This window comes from Oncorhynchus tshawytscha, linkage group LG32, assembly GCF_018296145.1.
Source record: "Oncorhynchus tshawytscha isolate Ot180627B linkage group LG32, Otsh_v2.0, whole genome shotgun sequence".
NCBI classification, from domain to species: domain Eukaryota; kingdom Metazoa; phylum Chordata; class Actinopteri; order Salmoniformes; family Salmonidae; genus Oncorhynchus; species Oncorhynchus tshawytscha.
The window spans coordinates 3,085,808-3,108,071 of record NC_056460.1 but is presented as its reverse complement, the minus strand read 5'-3'; the positions used below and the strand labels follow the sequence as shown (position 1 = coordinate 3,108,071).

The 22,264-nt window shown below is 41.3% G+C and overlaps 1 protein-coding gene across 1 annotated transcript; it reads right to left on the bottom strand.

Annotated features, from left to right (window-relative positions):
- Positions 1-18,933: 18,933 nt before the first annotated feature.
- Positions 18,934-21,485, bottom strand: LOC121841557 (zinc finger protein 436-like). The gene is given in 3 exon segments (XM_042310647.1): positions 18,934-19,132; positions 19,135-19,845; positions 21,482-21,485. Coding segments are annotated over 3 exon segments (843 nt in total). The 3' UTR covers positions 18,934-19,004.
- Positions 21,486-22,264: the final 779 nt, after the last annotated feature.

Below are 22,264 nucleotides of genomic sequence, written 5' to 3'. Positions count from 1 at the left end.
CGCTGCAGTGTTACAATTGTAAAAAAAAGGTTGGACATGTGGCAAGTGCTTGTCGAAGGAATAAATATGTCATAGTCAGATAACATGTTGTAATTGTGATGGGAATCACATTCCCGGGTTCCCGGAGTACACTGTACGGATGAAGGAGGTCGTAGTAGCTAGGATGATCAGGCCCATCCAGCAGGTGTCCTATGTGGAGGCAGTGAAAATAGCCAAAGGAGTAGAGAGGAGAAGGTAGTTCATGTCCCACAGTCTGCAGTGAAGCCATGCAGGAGAAGGATCCCAACAGACAAATAGTGAAAGAGGTGGACTTCGTTGTGTTTATAGAGCAAGTGATAAATTGCATTAATAAATTAGTAACCTTCATCCAAAACTAGCAGTTTCCAAATTTGCGTTTGCATTGCCCTCACTGCCGCAGTGATAAATTGCATTAATAATAAACTAATAAAACATCTAAGAAGCTAGACATCATTGTGAAGGCGGCAAACAGATTTCTGGATCTCCAGGACTTCAGACAAAATGTTACAGGGAGTACTGAATGAAGAAGTTCCCCCTCCCAGGTTCCTGAACCTGTGTAGGGATCTGAATAGTACCATTTTTGTTTGAAATTCAGGGTAGTGGAGTGAATTTGGTTAGTGTTTATTTTACGTAATTAGTATGATTTGTTAATCCCATTTTTTTTTGCGTTTTGGTTATTTTTTACAACCCCGTACAGTAGGTGGCAGCAATACACCTGATGAGTGTAGTCTGACTATAAACCTCAGAGAAGAAGACATGGTTGGAACCAAAGTGTTGGTCATTGTTTCCAGTTGACCCTAATTAGATGTTACATTACATTTTCTTACTTCATGTAGCCTGCTAGCTAACCAACATCTTCATACTTCGCTTACTCCTCTCTGATAAGATACCGCTGCACAAACATGCTTATCTAGACCGACAACAGCACTTGAACCAGGCAGTATTAGCTAGCTACGTTTGCTCTGACTCTTATTTAGCAAGCTAGCTAACAGCTAACTAGCGATTAGCAGCTAACTAGCGATTAGCAGCTAACATTATTTGAGCAACACCTTGCTAAGAAAATACAATCTTTCGCCTTTAATGTAATGCATGAAAATAATTGCCAGAATATTATACAATGACTTAACAGCTCTAACAATTCGACCCCAACAGGAAACCTACACTGGCAGTTATAGAAATATATAACCATTGATTCCACTGATTCTTGAAGAATATAACTTGTAAATGCCTCAAATGTTTCAGCCTATTACCCCACCAGAAACCAAAACATAAGCTCGTATAACGCCACTGTTTGTAAACTAATACTATATGGCTGAGGAGTAGGGTCGATCCAAGCATTCTGACCTCACAATGACAGTAAAGCACCCAAGCTAACTGGCTAACGTTGGATAGCTTGCTAGACACAAATCAGAGAAAACCTCACTCTTACCATTTTACTTGCCCTAGCAGAGCTGGTTAGGCTGTTTTCATGTTATCCAGAGCGTTGGTGACTAACTGTGCTGCTGGTAACAAATTAATTTGAGCTTTTTTGCAGATGTTTACTGACACCGGCCATATTCAACGGGTATTGAACGTTATTAAATTCATCAGTTATTCTGCTCTCTAATCAAGTCAATAAACATTGGATAGTTAGTTAGAGATATAGTTACTAAACTGGCAGGTTTGATGTATAAGTAGCCAACTAACGTTAGGTAGCTAGTTAACATACCGATACATACTGCTGTAAAGATATGCTATGCGTTTTGTAAGGATAGTGTAGCTAATATAACGTTAACGTAACTTATTTTTCTAACACAATCTGAGCAGAAAACAGGTTGCCCCTTTAAAAAAGACACAATCAACCAACCAATCTGCAGTTCAACCAATAACAAAGCTGTAATTACACCACTGTTTTGGTAATAAGATGGAGGGGCTGGAGAAATGTAACTACTCTCAAATTCATAAACAGACCTATGGATGAAAGGACTGGCCATCCATGATATCAACATAGTTTTAACCATGTTTTGAGGCTATACAGTGTTGGTTTACATTGTTTCTAAACATTGGAGTTAAACATGCTTATTTGGGTTTCTGATGGGGTACAACAATTGAACTAAGCTGATTAGGGATTGAATCAATGCCTATAAATAAATAAATAATTTAAAAGTCAAAATAAGGATGTAACAATTGCACATTTCCCCTCAGTTCAACAACAGCAGAGTTTGTGCTTCTTAAGACAGTACTTACTAGTGTTAATCAGGGCCCGTTCATCGTTAGAACCATCGGACGCCTTAAGATGCGTTTGGGAAACCGGGCCAAGATATCCAGTTTCCTCCCCTTCTTCATTGTTCGATGAGACAGTCACCTCCCCCTCCTCTTCTTTCACTCTTAACGAGTCTTCCTCTTCTTTAACCGAGACGTCTTTTTCTTCTTCTTTCACTGTAACAGCCTCAACCTCTACTTGTTTTTGTAATGTAACAGCCTCCTCTTTCACGAGAGCTTCTTTCTCCATCCAGCAGACCACCTCTTCTTCAGCAGGAACGGGGTTAAGTTTGAGACTGGAGTTATGAGGCATGTACTGAAATCGCTAAACAGTATAATTCAAAGCAGTGTCACTTTATCAGCAGCACGTGATCAATGACGTCTGAAGAATCATTTCGTCGAACACCTGATTGGTATTGATTAATTTGGGCTCGTTCGACATTGCAGCCGACAGTGCAGGTGGCTGCTGACTGGCTAATTTACAAATCACCTTGCATCATAAATAACTACTCATTATTATTATCATCTATATTAATGTGGCTGTTCTAAATTCTGTGTCGCTCAAAGCCTTGAGTCATGAACCTATTTTTGACACAATTGGCTGGAAAGAGTCAATGCTGACTGATTAGAAAAGTATCATCCAACCATCGGGTATCTCACTGCATCATATGCCATGTCTTGAAATATGCAGACAGACATATTTAAAGTAATTTTACATTATAATACTGTTCTTCTGACAGCCAACTTTCTAACTCCTCCCAAAACTTTATGACATCATCACATTCCCAGAAGGCATGGATTATTGAGTCATTGTTAGTTTTACACTTAAGACATAACTGTCGTTATGCTGTAGAATTTGTGAATTTGACATGTCAGTTGGAATAATGATAGATTTTTGGAGGGACCCTAGTCACTACAGCCAATCAGTGAGCAGCTTCCCTTCCCCCACATCTCAGGCAGCTCTGTTACTCAAAACACTTCCCCTGCTTTCCTCAACAATGGAAAAGCCCACTGAGCTAAAGCCTTGCCATTTTTACAAATAGGAAATAATATTTCATGTTTTACTCGTACCTCAGCCAGCATTGTGAATGGTTAGGAAATAATATATCATGTTTTACTTATACCTCAGCCAGCATTGTGAATGGTTAGGAAATAATATGTCATGTTTTACTCGTACCTCAGCCAGCATTGTGAATGGTTATGAAATAATATGTCATGTTTTACTCGTACCTCAGCCAGCATTGTGAATGGTTATGAAATAATATGTCATGTTTTACTTGTACCTCAGCCAGCATTGTGAATGGTTAGGAAATAATATGTCATGTTTTACTCGTACCTCAGCCAGCATTGTGAATGGTTATGAAATAATATGTCATGTTTTACTCGTACCTCAGCCAGCATTGTGAATGGTTATGAAATAATATGTCATGTTTTACTTGTACCTCAGCCAGCATTGTGAATGGTTAGGAAATAATATGTCATGTTTTACTCGTACCTCAGCCAGCATTGTGACCAAGGCAGTAAAATCTAATAGGTGTTTTTTTTGGCTGTAATCAATGTGGGAAGAGTTTTACTAAGCTAAGCAACTTGAAATCACACCAGCAAATACACACTGGAGAGAAACCTTATGGCTGTGATCAATGTGGGAAGAGTTTTACTCAGTCAAGGGGCCTGATATCACACCAGATAACACACGCAGAAGAGAAACCATATAGCTGTACTCAATGTGGGAAGAGTTTTGCTACATCTGGCTTCCTGAAGATACACCAGAGAATACACACAGGAGAGAAACCTTTTAGATGTGATCAATGTGGGAAGAGTTTTACTCAGTCAAACAGCCTGATATCACACCAGCGGACACACACGAGAGAAACCTTATGGCTATGATCAATGTGACAAGAGATACTCTGATAAAATATATCTAATCAAACATCAGAAAATACATGTGGGCGGCAGGGTAGCCTAGTGGTTAGAGCGTTGGACTAGTAACCGAAAGGTTGCAAGTTCAAATCCCCGAGCTGACAAGGTACAAATCTGTCGTTCTGCCCCTGAACAGGCAGTTAACCCACTGTTCCTAGGCTGTCATTGAAAGAAGAATTTGTTCTTAACTGACTTGCCTAGTAAAATAAAGATAAAATAAACATGGAGTTGTTTCATGATATCAATGAAATATTGTCAGAATGTTGTAACATTGTAGAAGGAATATTTGAATGAATTTCACAATGTAGCATCCTAAACGTTTGCCCCCTGTTCAATTTGATAAATGGATATTATCCTCTGGGGAAGAATACAGGCTCTGAATTGAATGAGTTCTATTTATGTGATTTAACAAAAAGATCAGGTGTGATGTTAATGTTTGTATGTTTTGTATTGTTTATAAAATATATATTTTCAGGTCTTTTTTCATAACTTAATTTCAACGTACTTGCAGCTTACAGTCTATAATCAATGTGATTAACAATCTAACATCACTCCAGTATTTATTGACAACATTCAAGCGCTAATCGTCTTTATTCCACTACTGAAGAAGCATGACTCAAATCACCTCATATTTCAAACATTCAGCCTGACAAAGATATGTTTTATTTTTCCATGCCTCACCAATCACATTAGCTTTTGATATTTTTTCCAATTCATGTAACATTTCGTTTTTTGGGTTTCTTGATGGAGAACATAACAACAAATAATGGAGTAAAACAAGTTTATAATTTGTATTGGATGTTGCATCCAATTGTTAATATTTGAATCAATGACATTTCCTTAAAATGCTCAGTCTTTCAGTTAAGTTTCTGTTTGTTGTGTACTAAATTTTTTAGTTTGTTTTTTTCCTGTGAAGTCAGTGTTGCATCAATGTCTGAAATGTACTGTATAAATAAAGCTTGATCTGATCATATTGCAAAACAGATTAACCCAGTGACCAACCAATCAACAGACTTGCTAAACCAATGAACAAATATGTGCAAAGGTCCATCTGAATTTATATTGTTTTTCATGCTATCTTCTACCTTGTCATTATAGCACATGGTCTATCTTAGTATGAAAAACAGTATCAATTCAGTGCATGGTATGTAAGTTTAGTATCACTTTTCAACCAACCCAGTGCATTTGTTGAAAATGAAAAATGTTGAAATTAACAATACATCAAATCTAATCAAATCAAATTTTAGTTGTCACATACAGATGTTTAGCAGATGCTAATGCGAGTGTAGCGAAATGCTTGTGCTTCTAGTTCCGACAATGCAATAATAACCAACAAGTAATCTAGCTAACAATTCCAAAACTACTACCTTATAGACACAAGTGTAAGGGGATAAGAATATGTACATAAAGATATATGAATGAGTGATGGTACAGAGCGGCATAGGCAAGATACAGTAGATGGTATTGAGTGCAGTATATATATATATATATATATGAGATGAGTATGTAAACAAAGTGGCATAGTTAAAGTGGCTAGTGATACATGTATTACATAAAGATGCAGTAGATGATATATAGTACAGTAGAGTACAGTATCAAAGGATCAAACTACTGAAAACTGAAAAAGACAAATGGATCAAACAGATCAATCCCACTTTTCCAGCCTGCTGAAGGCGTGGTGGAGTGGTAAACACCACCCCGGCTCTACCAGGGGCTTGAGGTGGTCTCCCACAGCTCAGCTTATGTCATGTTCTGTGGCCTTGCCGTTCCATTTCTTGACTGCCCCTGCAACACAGAAAGAAATATATTTAGTCATATTATATAAAACTCTCAAAGTAATGGATATGGAGCATTTATGGCCTCAGTTACACCTGGCACCTAAATGTGATTTCTGTCATCCGATCGCTCCATTAGGTTCAGATCTAACAGGATGGGCCTTCGACGAAGTCAGGCCACCAAATATCCATAAGCAATGTAGAGAAATGTGGGGAAAAGTAAATTCTACACAAATTACCTTCATAATATCAAAGAACAAATGTTTGTGTCTGAGGTGAAATTAACTTTCCAAAGGGGTGAGAAATTACACCAATATCAGTGGACAATGTGTACTAATGTAAATAAACATGGATGATGGAACATATTACCTTTTGCTTACGTGATGAACCGCTAAGGGGACATAAATATTTCCCATCTGTGACCTCTCACCTCTGGCTGTAGAAGTGTTCTTCCTAACCAGTCCCTCAACAGCTCTCTGACTGAGCTCCAACCTCACTGGGTCTTCAGAGAAGAGGAAGGCTGAGGAGGGATGGAAGGATGACTGGATCAGTCAGTCAATAAAGTTTAGAGCTGCTGTCTATGCTGTCTGACATAACTATTTTAGTCGTAAATTAAAGGAATTAAGGCTTTCTGACTGCTGAATACCAACTATTAATCACTTAGATCATGTATTTTCAGGTAGAGATAGATTCTTGGGATGTCACTAGCCCGTTGAAGTTGACATTTAAAATGGTTAGGGTAGGGGTGTCCCAAGGATCCCAGATAGCATTGACCATTGTGCATTCTTCTGTCTCTTTTACATAGCGGGTGATGTGTTCTGATTTCTGAACTTGAAAATATGAAATATCCTTATTATGTGAAATTGAATGAAACAATAATATATGTTGATGCTAATATGATGTACAATATTCAATGTTGTTTATATATGATAACAATAGAGTAATATTTAATATGCCATATACTCTTTTTTAACAGTTTCACTAATTAATTTAAATAAACTTAATCATTATGATTCAACATCCGTTCACAGTCTCATACTGTATTGGAGCAGCAGCAGCTGACTGCCTAGTTTAACGTCAGTTCACCGTCTCACCTCATACTGTATTGGAACAGCAGCAGCTGACTTGATCGTTGATGCTAATCATCATGTTTTGAATCTGAGAGTAAATAGATCCGACTACAACTCTAAAAATGAAGGGTTCAACTGGAGTTGTTCTCAGATCCCCTAAGAACCGTAGGGTTCTTGGTAAATGAAAAACAGCCCCAAAAGGTTCTGCAAAGAACTTGTTAGAAGGTGGGTTCATCGAGGAACCTCCGTTGTTGCTGGACTTCTTCCGGGAACTTCGCAATTACAACTGAAAACGATGGTGACAAGTTTGGATGCGACAACAAGTTATAAAGGTTAAGTTGGGTTGATGTTTGCGTCTGAATATGTCTCGAAATAATACTAATAATAATAATAATATAACATACTAATAATGAATAACGAAGACAATGTTTTTCTGTGAATATCTTCCGTAATGTTACTATAGTTAATTACCGTAAATATTAGAAAGCCGGGTTTGACCGTCGGTGTTGTATGAGCTACAGTACAGTACCGTTATCTAGCTAGAGAACGTTATGTCCTAACTAGGCACAACTAGGTTTGGATTATTTCCTTCAACGATATCCGTTCCCATATATTGCATATCGTTTCCATAAAGCCAACATGGCTTTACACTCATTAACGTAAATTCTCAGTTTTGTGATAATGAACTAGCAAACGTTAACTAAGTAAGGACGGTGACCTGTCCAGACGAGATGTTAGAACGAACTGAATCGTCAATGGAGGTCTTCCTCTTTATATAGCCTGCTACAGCATGCAATACTATCAACTCACAAGGGGGCATAACGTCACATGGACAATACTATCCCATTTTGGAAACGTTACATGTCCGCGTTAATTATCTGAAATATCTTTTCAGATCTTCTCAGAAATTAATCAAGTCCATGGAATGGATACAGACAAAACGAGATTTCAAGGACTAGCAGAGGTAGAGAGGCAGGCAGGGGTGAGGACATCATCCTGCTAATTTGATAGTCCCCGAAGGACAATACAGAAGAGGTATTTGCTCTTATTCCTTCCCTTTCTCTAATGTATTTTGTAATAAAATTAGCAAGTGTAGTAAGATCAATGCTTTACTAGGACTGGAGACCACAGCAGCGATTCTGCTCTTGCCCAACCTCTTCAAAGAGGACCCGAGTGGCCTTTGTGTCCGTGACAACGTATGCCTATGCACCAATCATCTATTTATTCATAAACATAAGTGTGCATGCTTATATAAAACTACAGCTGAACATTTGTTATGTTCTTTGTTAATTGTGTGTGTATTAATCTTTTCTTACTAATGTTGACAGATTTCACCGCTCTTCACTCCTTTACTGCACATCGGCGGAACTTGGGGCTCTGCTAGGGCTGTATTTTTTTAAATTTTCCCTTAAATTTCCCAAAAATGGCAGAAAAACACTTATGTTATTAAGTTACTGTGTTCTGGGGATAAGAGAAGTTAGGTGAAGTTACCAGGGCCGGTCATAAAGATGGCAAACTTCCTAACTTAACTAAGTGAATATGATATACACACTAAAGCTGAAAAATCTGTATTTAGCATCAAGTCTACAATGTTGTTAGTTTACCTATGATTCATTTTTAATGTATGTTGTTTTTATTATACATCATTATTTTTGGTAAATTGTTTTGTAAATATTAATTCACATGTGTGGTGCCACTAAATAAACAATTAATTATTTAAGTCAAAATTATTATAATATGTTTTTATAATGGAGGGAGGGTGGACAGGGAGTTAAAAAATGAACCCCAAAAGGTTCTTTGAGGAACCATGATAAGGCGTTCTTCAAATAACTTTTAGCTTTTTGTCTGAAAGTATTTTCTCAACTGCGATACCAACTCCAGTCAGAAGATGTGTGTCTTTCAGGTGATTCTGACACTGACGTATAATCTAGTGGACGGGATGCTCCTTCAACATCAACAGTTAGTCAGACACTTTGGTTCACTCTAACTTGATGGAAAAGGGGTTTATTCAACACATCAAGCAACTCCTCTCATACTGGGAAGACCCCCACAGGCCTTAAGGGCAGTTTTATTTCAAATGTAGTACCCGGACGGAGAAAATCCAATAAGCGTTTTATAGTTTCATCCTTAGGGTATGTGTATGTATGTTTCGTATTTTATTTCGTAACTTATCCTAAAGTGGACACACTCCCATCAGTTTCTGAGACAACGGCCCAGACTTTGTAGACTGTTTAATCATGCTTAAACCTCATCTTTATCAAATTATCCATTAAAGATACCAATTTAAAACCTACGTTTGTCTACATACGGGTTGCTTAAATTATATCTAATATTCCCAGTTTTACTTTATCAAATCTCTAGTAGTCATTATACACACATACAATTCATCAAATTTTCATATATTCACAGAATCCATATAAAACGTAAGAATATCTTAGGTACTCACAAAAACCACTCAATTTGCTTTTTCAAGGACTCTCCATAGCGAAGAAGCAGCTCTCCAAACATACTCCCAGCAGAATTGAAAAAAAAAAATGGTTTCCCAGACAATGACCATGGGATCGTCAACGGTTCTCTAACCTCCCAGAGACCACGGGAAAATCAAGTCTCCCAGGAATTATAGACCTTCCGCTGCTTTCTAAAATATCATCCCGTTTATTATCCAAATTTCAATAATCTGATTAAGCATATTTCTATATGTTACTATCCAAACGTCAGATTAAGACTCATTTCCACAACTCTCATATCAGTCACACAATGCTATTCCCAAACACAACTAATCAATTAGTTGTTTTTCAACAATATTTTAACCTGCAGGAATATTTTCACATTTCTATGTAATGGTTAGTTCCTAGGATAATGTAACTCATACATGTACATCTTTCAATACTTCTAAAATGGGGTCCAGGTTTTTTTTAAATTACAGGTGCACCTTACTATCTTATACTATATCATAAATGGTCTTAACTAGTAAACACAGATTCTACTTTTCATCCAGTTCACACAGATAGCTGCCTCGGCCCTGTTTACACCTCCAAGGTGCCCCCCTCAGACAGGAATACACACTCAGAGCCTACAACAATTTTCTAAAAACTCCACTTTACATGTTTCGCTCGTCTTTCTTTAAAAAAAAAACTAAGTTTGAGATGTGGTATCCACTCAGCTTGCTGCCTCTCAGATCAAAGGTGGGACCATCTGCTCCATTCCCAAAGTGTGTTCTCCCCGAGATCATGTTTGAGGGATCCCTCGTGCACGATTTACCTGGGTCGTCAGGAGTGGTCACCAAGTGAAGATTAACATCCCCATCGCCAAATGTGGTTAATTTCTTTAATATCAAATGAGACAAACTTATCACAAGTCAGAGTTACATTTAAATATTTATTAACTTATTAATAAGGGAGCAGGTCAATACAAAGCACAAATATAAAGTGAATTAATTGAGTGCTCTACGATAATGATGGCTGGTCGACACATCACCCCCAGATGATTCGTTGACAGCCATGATACAATAGTACAAAGGTCTTTTACAGCCAAGAAACACCCCTTTCAACCTACATGACCAACAGATGTATAGAACGGGTCACAAGGTTAAGATTTGTATGAAAGATACTCTGTTGAGAATTTTAAGTATCTGCTGTGTAAAAACAGTTATTTGTGTAGAGACCAGGGTTTGGCCCTGAGTTCACCTCTCCCTGGTACCTTAAAGAACAGAAACATTAACTCATGCTCTGGAATGCGGTCTCTTTAGGTTTTATCACCCAAAATACATTGTAAATCTCCTGTCAGTGTTATCTGCCAGAGGTCCATGGAACACAGACACAATAGTTCTAAGAACCCTCTATTCTGTTGAATAAAACCACCATTTGATGCAATACAAGTATTATAACATAATGTTGAAGTTTTGCTCTCAGTGTCCACTGAAAGTTGACTAGTAACAAATCAAATCTTATTTGTCACATACACATGGTTAGCAGATGTTAATGCGAGTGTAGCGAAATGCTTGTGCTTCTAGTTCCGACAATGCAGTAATAACCAACAAATAATCTAGCTAACAATTCCAAAACTACTACCTTATAGACAAGTGTAAGGGGATAAAGAATATGTACATAAAGATATGAATGAGTGATGGTACAGAGCGGCATAGGCAAGATACAGTAGATGGTATTGAGTACAGTATATACATATGAGATGAGTATGTAAACAAAGTGGCATAGTTAAAGTGGCTAGTGATACATGTATTACATAAAGATGCAGTAGATGATATAGAGTACAGTATATACATATGAGATGAATAATGTAGGGTATGTAAACATTATATTAGGTAGCATTGTTTAAAGTGGCTAGTGATATATTTCACATAATTTCCCATCAATTCCCATTATTAAAGTGGCTGGAGTTAAGTCAGTGTGTTGGCAGGAGCCACTCAATGTTAGTGGTGGCTGTTTAACAGTCTGATGGCCTTGATAGAAGCTGTTTTTCAGTCTCTCGGTCCCAGCTTTGATGCACCTGTACTGACCTCGCCTTCTGGATGATAGCGGGGTGAACAGGCAGTGGCTTGGGTGGTTGTTGTCCTTGATGATCTTTATGGCCTTCCTGTGACATCGGGTGGTGTAGGTGTCCTGGAGGGCAGGTAGTTTGCCCCCAGTGATGCGTTGTGCAGACCTCACTACCCTCTGGAGAGCCTTACGGTTGTGGGTGGAGCAGTTGCCGTACCAGGCGGTGATACAGCCCGACAGGATGCTCTCGATTGTGCATCTGTAGAAGTTTGCGAATGCTTTTAGTGACAAGCCAAATTTCTTCAGCCTCCTGAGGTTGAAGAGGCGCTGCTGCGCCTTCTTCACGATGCTGTCTGTGTAGGTGGACCAATTCAGTTTGTCTGTGATGTGTACGCCGAGGAACTTAAAACTTACTACCCTCTCCACTACTGTCCCATCGATGTGGATAGGGGGGTGTTCCCTCTGCTGTTTCCTGAAGTCCACAATCATCTCCTTAGTTTTGTTGACGTTGAGTGTGAGGTTATTTTCCTGACACCACACTCCGAGGGCCCTCACCTCCTCCCTGTAGGTCGTCTCGTCGTTGTTGGTAATCAAGCCTACCACTGTTGTGTCGTCCGCAAACTTGATGATTGAGTTGGAGGCGTGCGTGGCCACGCAATCGTGGGTGAACAGGGAGTACAGGAGAGGGCTCAGAACAACAACTGGGACCTAAAAGACACCCACTATGAGACCCACTAAATCTGCCCAAGAAGAGGGAAACAAGAGAAAACCCCACACCAACCTTAAAAATAGGAAGCAAACCAAAAAGGTGGTGGTTAAAATAATTTATTAAAATCAATACCATTCATACTATTACAAAATCATAATTCTCATTCATTCTTAATTAATTCTATTTACAAAAACATCAAACAAAAACAAACCTCAGGGGAGCATCGTCCCTCCCCGTCATACCTAACCAATACCTAACCCTTTCCCTATCTCCCCTTCCCTAATCTATCCCCTTACCAAACTCACTCTAACACTCCCAGCCCTAAACCCCCTTTCCACCTCTCCCGAGCCGCATGCTTCCCCCACTTCCTCTCCTCCCTCTTCATCTTCCCCCTCAAATCACCTTCCACCCTTCTCACTATCCCTTCCACCCCCAATCTCTCCCTGTCTTGACTAAATTCTGCCTGGCTTCCCACAGTCCCCTTTTAAAGAGACTCATGAGAAGCCAGAGCAGAAACCTGTCCCTATCCGTTCCCTTTGCTCTCCCTACGCCTCTCTCTAGCCTAGCCCATGTCAAAACAAAATCACTCCTAACCACACCTAGCATCACCCGTGCCCTAGCCCAGACTAGTCCGGCAAAGGCACAGTCCCAGAAGGCATGGCGCACAGTCTCCTCCCTGCCACAAGAGGATCTTGGACAGGTGGGGGATTGCACCAAACTATACCGGTACAAGATGGCACGTACCGGCAAGCGCTTATGGAGGCCCAACCAATTCAGGTCCTTGAGCCTGTTGTCCAGGCCCCGCGCCTGCACTCCCTCCCACACCACTGACGAGATGCCCGCTACAGGCGCAGGACTCCCTGCCTGCCTGACCTCCTCGTACAGGTGCCTGTGGTCTAAACCTACTCGGGCAACTTCAACCTCGGGGTGCGCACGCAGCCACTTGGCCGCATGGCCAAAGTGCCACGGCAGCTGTTCCACCCGAGGACCCGCATTAGACCACACCATTACGCTTCTCGCCTTATACGAGAAGAACACCCGCAGGAGGTAACCGGACGGGTGTATAACCGGACGAGCAAGCTCCGTCAACAAGAAAGAAACAAAAATGGCGTCCAGCTTGAGGGGGAAATGTGGTACCCCCCCTACCTCCCTCCCCGATGGGACAGATCATGCGTGCCCTGGCGACCCACTCGCACCTGCCTCTCCACATAAACTGAAACACAAGCCTCACTAGAGGCCTCCTCAGACAAGCCGGCAATGGGTAGATATATGCCAAATACAAAAGAGACGGCAACACATCCACCTTTAGGACCAGGACTTTGCCCATAAAAGACAAATACCTAGCCTTCCACATTGCTAGCTTCCTCTGTACCACTGCGATACGCATGTTCCAGTTTAGCGTCGCTGAGCCGGAGGTCTCAAAATGAACCCCGAGAATCCTCAGGGCCCCTTCACAGAGAGATAACCCCCCAGGCACATCCGTTCTAACGCGCCATCTTCCGAAAAACTTGACGGAAGACTTTGCATGGTTCAGAACTGCTCCCGACGCTCGGGTGAAATCCCCAAAGATGGCAAGGGACCTTGTCAGGCACGAGTCCTTGCACAACAGCCAACAGCAAGGAAGTGTCGTCGGCGTACTGCGTCATCTTAACACGCAGCCCACCACTTCCAGGGATCAACAAGCCTTCCACCCCTGTGTCTGCCCTAATGGCAGCCCCCAGAGGCTCCATGTACAGAACGAAGAGGAGAGCCGAGAGTGGGCATCCCTGCCTGACCCCAGACGAGAGGTCAAAAACGTCACCTAAGTGACTATTTACACTAACTCGACACCCCGCTCCGACATATAAAGTACGGATCCATCCTATAAACTTCTCCCCAAATCCTAATCTACCTAACACCCTGAATAGAAAAGATCTATTCACGCGATCAAAAGCTTTCGCCTGATCTAGCGCTGCTACCATTAAAGGCAGCCCTCTATCTTCAACCCAAGCGATGGAATCCCTGATCAACTGTAGGTTCCATCTTATAGAGCGGCCCTCTACCCCGCACGTCTGATCCTCGTGGACGACGTAGGGAAGGGCTGTGCGCAACCGGTCTGCTAAAACCTTTGCAAGAATCTTGTAATCTACGCACAGCATGGTCAATGGCCGCCAGTTGCCAAGGTCAGTTGCTTCCCCCTTCTTATAAAGAAGTGACAGCACACCAACAGCCATTGATCCCCCCGGGACCCCCGTCTCAAGGATGGCCTTCAAGACTTCGAGAACCACTGGTCCAAGTATACCCCAAAACTTGAGGTAAAACTCAGCCGGCAGCCCATCCCCCAGGCACCTTCCCTTTTCCCATCCTCCTAAGAGCGCTCTCAACCTCTTCTAGTGAGATCTGGGCCTCCATCACGTCTCTAATGTCCTCTGGCAACCGCCGGGACAAGTGTTCTAAAAACACGTTTCCCTGCTCTACATCTATTTCCCTTTCCTTAAATAAACCTTGGAAATGATCAGTTGTCACCCTGACCATTTCCTCTGGTTTACTTACTATACTACCATTTTCTTCCCTAACTCCATGCATTACCTTCCTACTCTGCCTGGCCCTAACCGACTTAAAGAACATAGCGGAACAAGTCTCATTATGTTCTAGAAAGCCACTATGCGCACGCTCCAGGAAAGCTCGAGCCTTCTGCTCCTGCAGCTCCCTGAGCTGCGCCTTTAGGGCTGCGAATCTCTCCCAGTCAATCGACCCGCCGAGGTTGCCTGCCTCGTACTCGAGTTCAATTAACCTTTGGATACGATCCACCTCCCTCCTTTCCTCCCTTTTTTTTTCCTTCTACAATATCCTATTATAAAAGCCCTAATCCTCACCTTAACTAAATCCCACCACTCTAACACCCCCTCGCACATGGACCGGAGGCCGTCAAGCCTCCGAAAGAAACAAAAAAATGCGTCAACGAAAGCCTGCTCCTCCAGTATATCCCGATCTAACTTCCAGTACCCCCTACCGAAGAGGCAGACTGGCGACCCCACCTGCAGGAACACCCCGTCGTGATCCGTGAAGAAAACAGGCAACAGCCGCCCAGACAACTGACCCAAAGACCTGGATACAAAAATGTAGTCGAGCCTCCGCGCAACCCCCCTGGAGTTGCGCCATGTAGGACCGACCATTGCCGGATTAGTGTGCAGGCCACCATCAACCAGACCATGGCAAGCCATTAGCCCAGAGATGGCACCTGCACTGCTATCACCGCCTACCCCTAAATCTATATTAAAGTCTCCTCCTATCACCAAGTGCCTGTTTGTAACACACAGGGGCGCCAGACAGTCCACCATCTCCCTCCTGTCTGCCGCCACCTGTGGCCCATACACCCCAATTAACCTATATCTAGCTTCTCTAAACTTAACATCTATCCCCAAAACTCTACCCTGCATTATTACAAAAGTGTTCTCTATTTTAACCTCTCTATGCCCACACAAAATCCCTACTCCTGTTGAGTGCACCCCTCCTATGCCCCAAAAAGATTCCCCCTTATCCCACTCCCTCTTAAATCTACACACATCCCCACCATCCCTCAGGTGAACCTCCTGTAAAAAACAGAAATCAAACCCCACACCCTCTAAATAACAAAAAACCGCCCTCCTTTTAACATTATTCCTTAACCCCCTAACATTTAGACTAAAAAAAGAAACAGAACTATTCATTTAATTATTAACAACAAATAAAACCCCCAAAAACCCCCCAAAAAACAGGAGACTCACCCGATGCTCCCCTGGTCCATCTCCACCGGCGGGGACGTCCTCTCCTCTCCTGACGCCCCCACGTCCTCCATCCCAACCCATGACCCAGGCAGTGTGTTGGGTCCTCCCTCCCCACCCACCATCCCCCCTCCCTGTTTGCCTCGGGGCTGCATGTAGGGGACCCCACCTCCTCAAACAGGAGTTGGGATCCCTCTAGCAAACAGCCCACCGACCCCTCACTGGAGTCATCCACTAAAATGCAAGGGGCTGAGGCAAACCGGGAGGACAAAATACCCTCCCCCGCCACTCTCTTAGCCCCAACGTCCCATCCCCGCTAACTCCTCCACCAAATCCCTCATTTCGACCTCGAGGAAGCCTGGCAGGCTGTCCCCCACTCCTTCCCCCATCTCCCCCCCTCCCACCCCCTCCCCTCCCAACTCCACTCCTCCCTCCTTCTCCGTCACTGTCCCCGTTCCTTCTTCCACTCCTTCTTGTACCACTGTCCTCACCTCTTCATCTTTCACATGCGGATTGTACATGGTTACGGTGACCACCCTGAAGTTGTTCTTCGCCAGGCTGGTCACCGCATAATGGCACAGGGGTCCCGTTTTCTCCGCTTCCTTTGCCATCTTCAATACATCATCATGTTTCTCCTCTTTGTGAAACGTCACATCGAAAGCCTTCTCATTCGGGTTCCCTTGAAGGCAGAGTACTTCCTTCACCTCTATCCTGAGGCATCCCATCAATATAGTCCTTCCAAAAGTTTCCCTGCCCCAAGGTTCCATCTCCTTTTCAGTCCATGAAAATCTTACGGTATTTGCTATACCAATCCCCGGAACCGACCAGGTTTGCTTGTTTGTATTCATTTTTCTTCAAAAAAAAGCTCTCTTCAGAAAGAAGCTTCAACCTAAAATGAAAACATCTTAAACCAAAACGGTAGTGCAACTAAAGGTGTTGATTTGTCACATCTATCAAGACAACTGGAGCACTGGGCCAGACACTCTTAAATAGAACCTGGACCAGCTCAGGTGAAACACCTTCCCACTAACGAGATGGACAAGCCAGTACATTTGTAACACATAATGACTAACGAGGTGACACCAATCAGTGCACCCTACTTGCTAACGAGCTATACCTGCTGAAGTACAACCTCAAAACATAAATGGAAAGACCAAAGCCTGTAACACCTTCCCCCTGTAGACAACAAATATGTCCTATATTTTTGTTGGACATGTTTGCTCACCCCCAACAGAAAACTTCCATTTCACATAATCAACTACAATGCTTCTACAATATAAACATGGTGTCTACTGGCTGTCAACAATTTAAAAAACACATATTTCTAAATAATAATATACATTAGTATAATTTTTAAAAATCATTTTCTTTCAATAGAATCCTAGAAACCACTAGCTTCTAGAACTCTGATCCCCTTGGAACGAGCCCAAACAAAACTCATCTCTAATACGAAAAAACGTGCAGGCAAAATAAATTGTGATCCATGGCAACACTGGCTAAACTCAAAACTTGTTGACTGCCGACCCTTGAGGCAATCAGCAACCAACTCCTGCAATATCTGTAGTAACTCTCCACCTTACTTCTCACTCTCTTTGAATCACTAACCTTTGATTATCTCCATCAGATGACACTCATAGGACATCATGTTATACATGTATTGTGTGTTTTGTTCGATAATGTGTGTATATATATATATAGAAATCTCAGTTTACATTGGGCGTTACGTGCAGTAATGTTTTGATTCCAATACATCCGGTGATTTTGCAGAAATACTCCAAATAAACATTGATAAAAGATGCAAATGTTATTTACAGAATTAAAGATAAACGTATCCTCTATGCAACCGCTGTTACGGAAAAATAATAATCTGAGAACTGCGCTCAGAACCCAAATTAGCCAAAGAAATAGCAGCCATTTTGGCATCAACAAAAAGTACAAAAAAACACTATAAATATTCACTTACCTTTGAATATCTTCATCAGAAGGCAGTTCCAGAAATCCCAGTTCGACAATAAATGACTGATTTGTTCCATAAAGCCCATCATTTAGCCACTTGTTGTTAGCTGGTTCAGCCCAGCATTCAACCCTCAAAAAGCACAAGCAATTCCTCTAGACAAAAACTCAAAAGGTTCCGTTACAGGTCGTAGAAACAAGTCAAAAGATGTATGCAATCCATATTTAGGATGTTTTAAACATTAATCAGCAAGGTTCCAAACGGAGAATTTCATTGTCTGAAGAAACGCATTGGAACGGAAGAACACTCTCTCGTTACCTTGCGCAAGGAGACCGAGGCTTTCTGCCAGACATGAGCCCCTCCTTTATAGTGAATCATACAACCAGAATCTAAAGACGGGGACATCTTGTGGAAGCCCTAGGAAGTGCATGCTCATCCATATCTAAGATGGACATCAAATGGGATTGTTTTCAAAATTGAGTTCTCACTTCCTGTTTGGATTTCTTCTCAGGTTTTTGTCTGCCATATGAGTTCTGTTATACTCACAGACATAATTCAAACAGTTTTAGAAACTTCAGTGTTTTCTATCAGAAATACTGGAGTGATGTCAGATTGTTAATAAAATTGATTATAGACCAATTTATTATACTTTTTCATGTGTGTATATACACAAACATCTGCAACAATTATCATATTACATGCATTTTTTTCCTTTTTTGAAGAAAACAGCTCACTACATTTTGAAGTGCTGCATTTTGATTAAAGTGGGTCACCAAATGCAGTAAGTGTAACACAGCTTTTTTTTTTGTTCGTCACATTTTGTTTAATAATACTATTTCAATTCAGAGCCTGGATTTTCCCCTGAGGTTAATATCCATATCATGCTGCAATGAACAATTGAACAGGGTTAAAAATGATAAGGTAGAACATCATTAAAACACTCCTACTACAATGTTAAAACATTCTACATTGTGACATCATTAAAACACTCCACATTGTGACATCATTGAAATACTCCAACTACAATGTTAAAACATTTTACATTGTGACATTATTTCAGTGATATGAAACAACTTCTTCATGTATGTATTTTCTGATGTTTGATCAGAGATCTTTTATCAGAGTATCTCTTGTCACATTGATCACAGCTAAAAGGTTTCTCTCCTGTGTGTGTTCTCTGGTGTGAAGTCAGCTGGCTAGATGTAGAAAACTCTTCCCACATTGATCACAGCTATAAGGCTTCTCTCCTGTGTGTGTTCTCTGGTGTGAAGTCAGCTGGCTAGATGTAGGAAAACTCTTCCCACATTGATCACAGCTATAAGGTTTCTCTCCTGTGTGTGTTCTCTGGTGTTGAGTCAGATGGCTAGCTTGAACAAAACTCCTCCCACATTGATCACAGATATAAGGTTTCTCTCCTGTGTGTGTTCTCTGGTGTTGAGTCAGATGGCTAGCTTGAACAAAACTCCTCCCACATTGATCACAGATATAAGGTTTCTCTCCTGTGTGTTTTCTCTGGTGTAATGTCAGACCGCTAGATGTAGTAAAACTCCTCCCACATTGATCACAGCTATAAGGTTTCTCTCCTGTGTGTGTTCTCTGGTGTACTGTCAGAATGCTAGATGTAGTAAAACTCCTCCCACATTGATCACAGCTATAAGGTTTCTCTCCTGTGTGTGTTCTCTGGTGTTGAGTCAGATGGCTAGCTTGAACAAAACTCCTCCCACATTGACCACAGCTATAAGGTTTCTCTCCTGTGTGTGTTCTCTGGTGTATTTTAAGTTCTGATGAAGATTTGCAACCTTTCCCACAGTCAGAGCAGCAATGAGATTTCTTCCCTGTGGGTCTCTGCTGGTGTTTCTTGAGGTGTTTTGATTTGGAGAGACTCTTCTCTGCCCTGTCAGCATCATGAGGTTGTTGAGGCCCCCCAGAGGATCCACGATAGTCAGGTCTCTCTCCTGTGTGAACAAAAAGTCAGGACAGGTGGTTTAAGGCCCACAACAGCAAAAATACACTGTAAAAAGGGGATTCCAACAGCGTAGCCATTATGTTGTTCAAACAATGATGTCTGGAATGAATGTGAATTATTTGACATTCGTCTTAAGACAGTCAAGTGAACAGTCATATTTTGTCTTGTTTTCCCATTAGTGGTAACATCGATGATTGTATGCAAGAAATACGTTTTTGAAGTTGTTGAAATCCTAAGCAGTGTGCCAGACAACTTTTGGTCTCCAATATAGGCACCTTTCAGTAGGTCTATGTTGTTGTTAGGTGAAGTTATGGGTCCTACAGTAGGTCTATGGTATTGGTACAACTAGTGGTTTCTGCATTAGCATGGAGGAGTTTCTGCAACCAAATTGCGTTTTTGCGAACAGAGGGCAGAGAGTGATGCACCTATTTGGGGATGTCTGATAGTATTTACGCACCACCATTAATGATTTGTCGAGCTTCTTAAAGTCATGTTTTCTTCACCTCAAACAGCAAGTAAACAAACTCTTACAAATACTTTGAGGAACTATTGATTGGAGTAAAATATTTCCAGCTCTCACTCTTGATAACCACTCGACCTGAAAGGGAAAAATGTAATGCTCTGATCCAGTGGAAATGTCACACAATACCTGATTACTTCTTATCCCTTTCACAAATAGCTTACAGCTGTGTCTGTCCAAAAATCACTGGTGCGGGAAACTGAGAGCCCAGAATATTTTATACAATGTTGCTATCATGTTGTTTCAGACAGACCTAGGTGATAGTTGAAACAGTGTTTCAACTATGTAGACAGGCCATGCTCAGCCAATGTGATTTATTTTTATCTGGATATTTTCTAGATGTTTTTATTTGTTGGCTTTAGGTAGGCTATTTTTACATAGTTGGCAATGGCAATAAAAAATTGTCAATCTAAATAATGTTTATTTCTATTTATATAGAATACAGATTAGTCACAGACAATGATTTTGAGATACGATTATAAATTAAATTGTTCCAGTAAAATGTGAATATGAAAATCATAACTGGCACCAGATCAGTAGAAATGGTCAGATAAATTTGCACTACAAATGGAAAACGTTGCCGACTGCTGTTGTAGTCTATTACTGGAAACTTCAGGAGCATAACGTCAGAATTTAAGGCCAGCAGCAGCGGGAGGAGGAAGTGTTTTTTTTTTCTTACATTTATGAAATTGCTTATTCCAGTTACTAATAAGCATGCACCCATTAAGAAAAGGACTGTAAAAGCTGTTAAATCCCAGTGGAATGATGAGGAATTGAAAAATGGCATGGTTGAGAAGGATGAGGCAAAAGGAATGGCAAATAAGTCTGGCTGTACAACCGATTGGCAAACGTCCTGCAAATTGAGAAATCATGTGACTAAACTGAAGAAAAAGTAGAAAAACAACAAAGACAAATGACAAAGAATGATAGTAAAAAGCTTTTGAGAACCGTACATACAATTTTGGGAAAAAAGGCAAACTCTGCTCCATCATTAACTGAATCAGATGGCTCATTCATCAAAGCCCACTACTTTCATGATTTTTTTCATTGGCAAGATTAGCAAACTTACGCATTATATACCAGCAGCGAATGCTGACACTACACTTCCAAGTGTATCTGACCAAATTATGAAAGACTTTAGAATTCCGTAAAGTCCGTGTGGAAGAGGTGAAAAAATTATTGTTGTCTATCAACAGTGATAAGCCACCAGGGTCTGACAATCTAGATGGAAAATGAATGAGGATAATAGCGGACGATATTGCCACTCCTATTTTCCGTATCTTTAATTTCAGCCTACTGGAGAGCGTGTGCCCTCAGGCCTGGAGGGAAGCTAGTCATTCAATATGTCCTATGCTCTGCATAGTTAGCTCCAGGTAAAATGTTGCACTTATTCAGCCATTCTGTGACCAAAAACAAGCTACATATGGACAGTACCAAAATAAACTGACTCTGGAAATGAAAAAGCACCTCAACCTAGCTGTAAATGGGACAAACGGACCCCCTTCTGTGGTAACAGACTGGGACGATTTGTAATCAAATCTAATTCCCAGGAACGGGGTTCATATGAACCACAGAGACTGTGTGGGATAATAACATGGCCGTGTCCAACCCTGCTTGTTCCCTCGAATCAGCTACCAACCACCAATCTCCAACAGGGCCCTTTACCTGTATCAATAGACACTTCATAGTGAGCTACAGGTAGCAATCAGCAATGAATCCCAATAATGAGCCACCTATGGGAGGGGTATCCCCTTGTGGACAAATATCTCAATGTATTACTGCTACCCTGGGGAGATTGATATACCCCTTGAACATCGGCTCCAACCCTCGTCGGATGTGGCAGGGCTTGCAA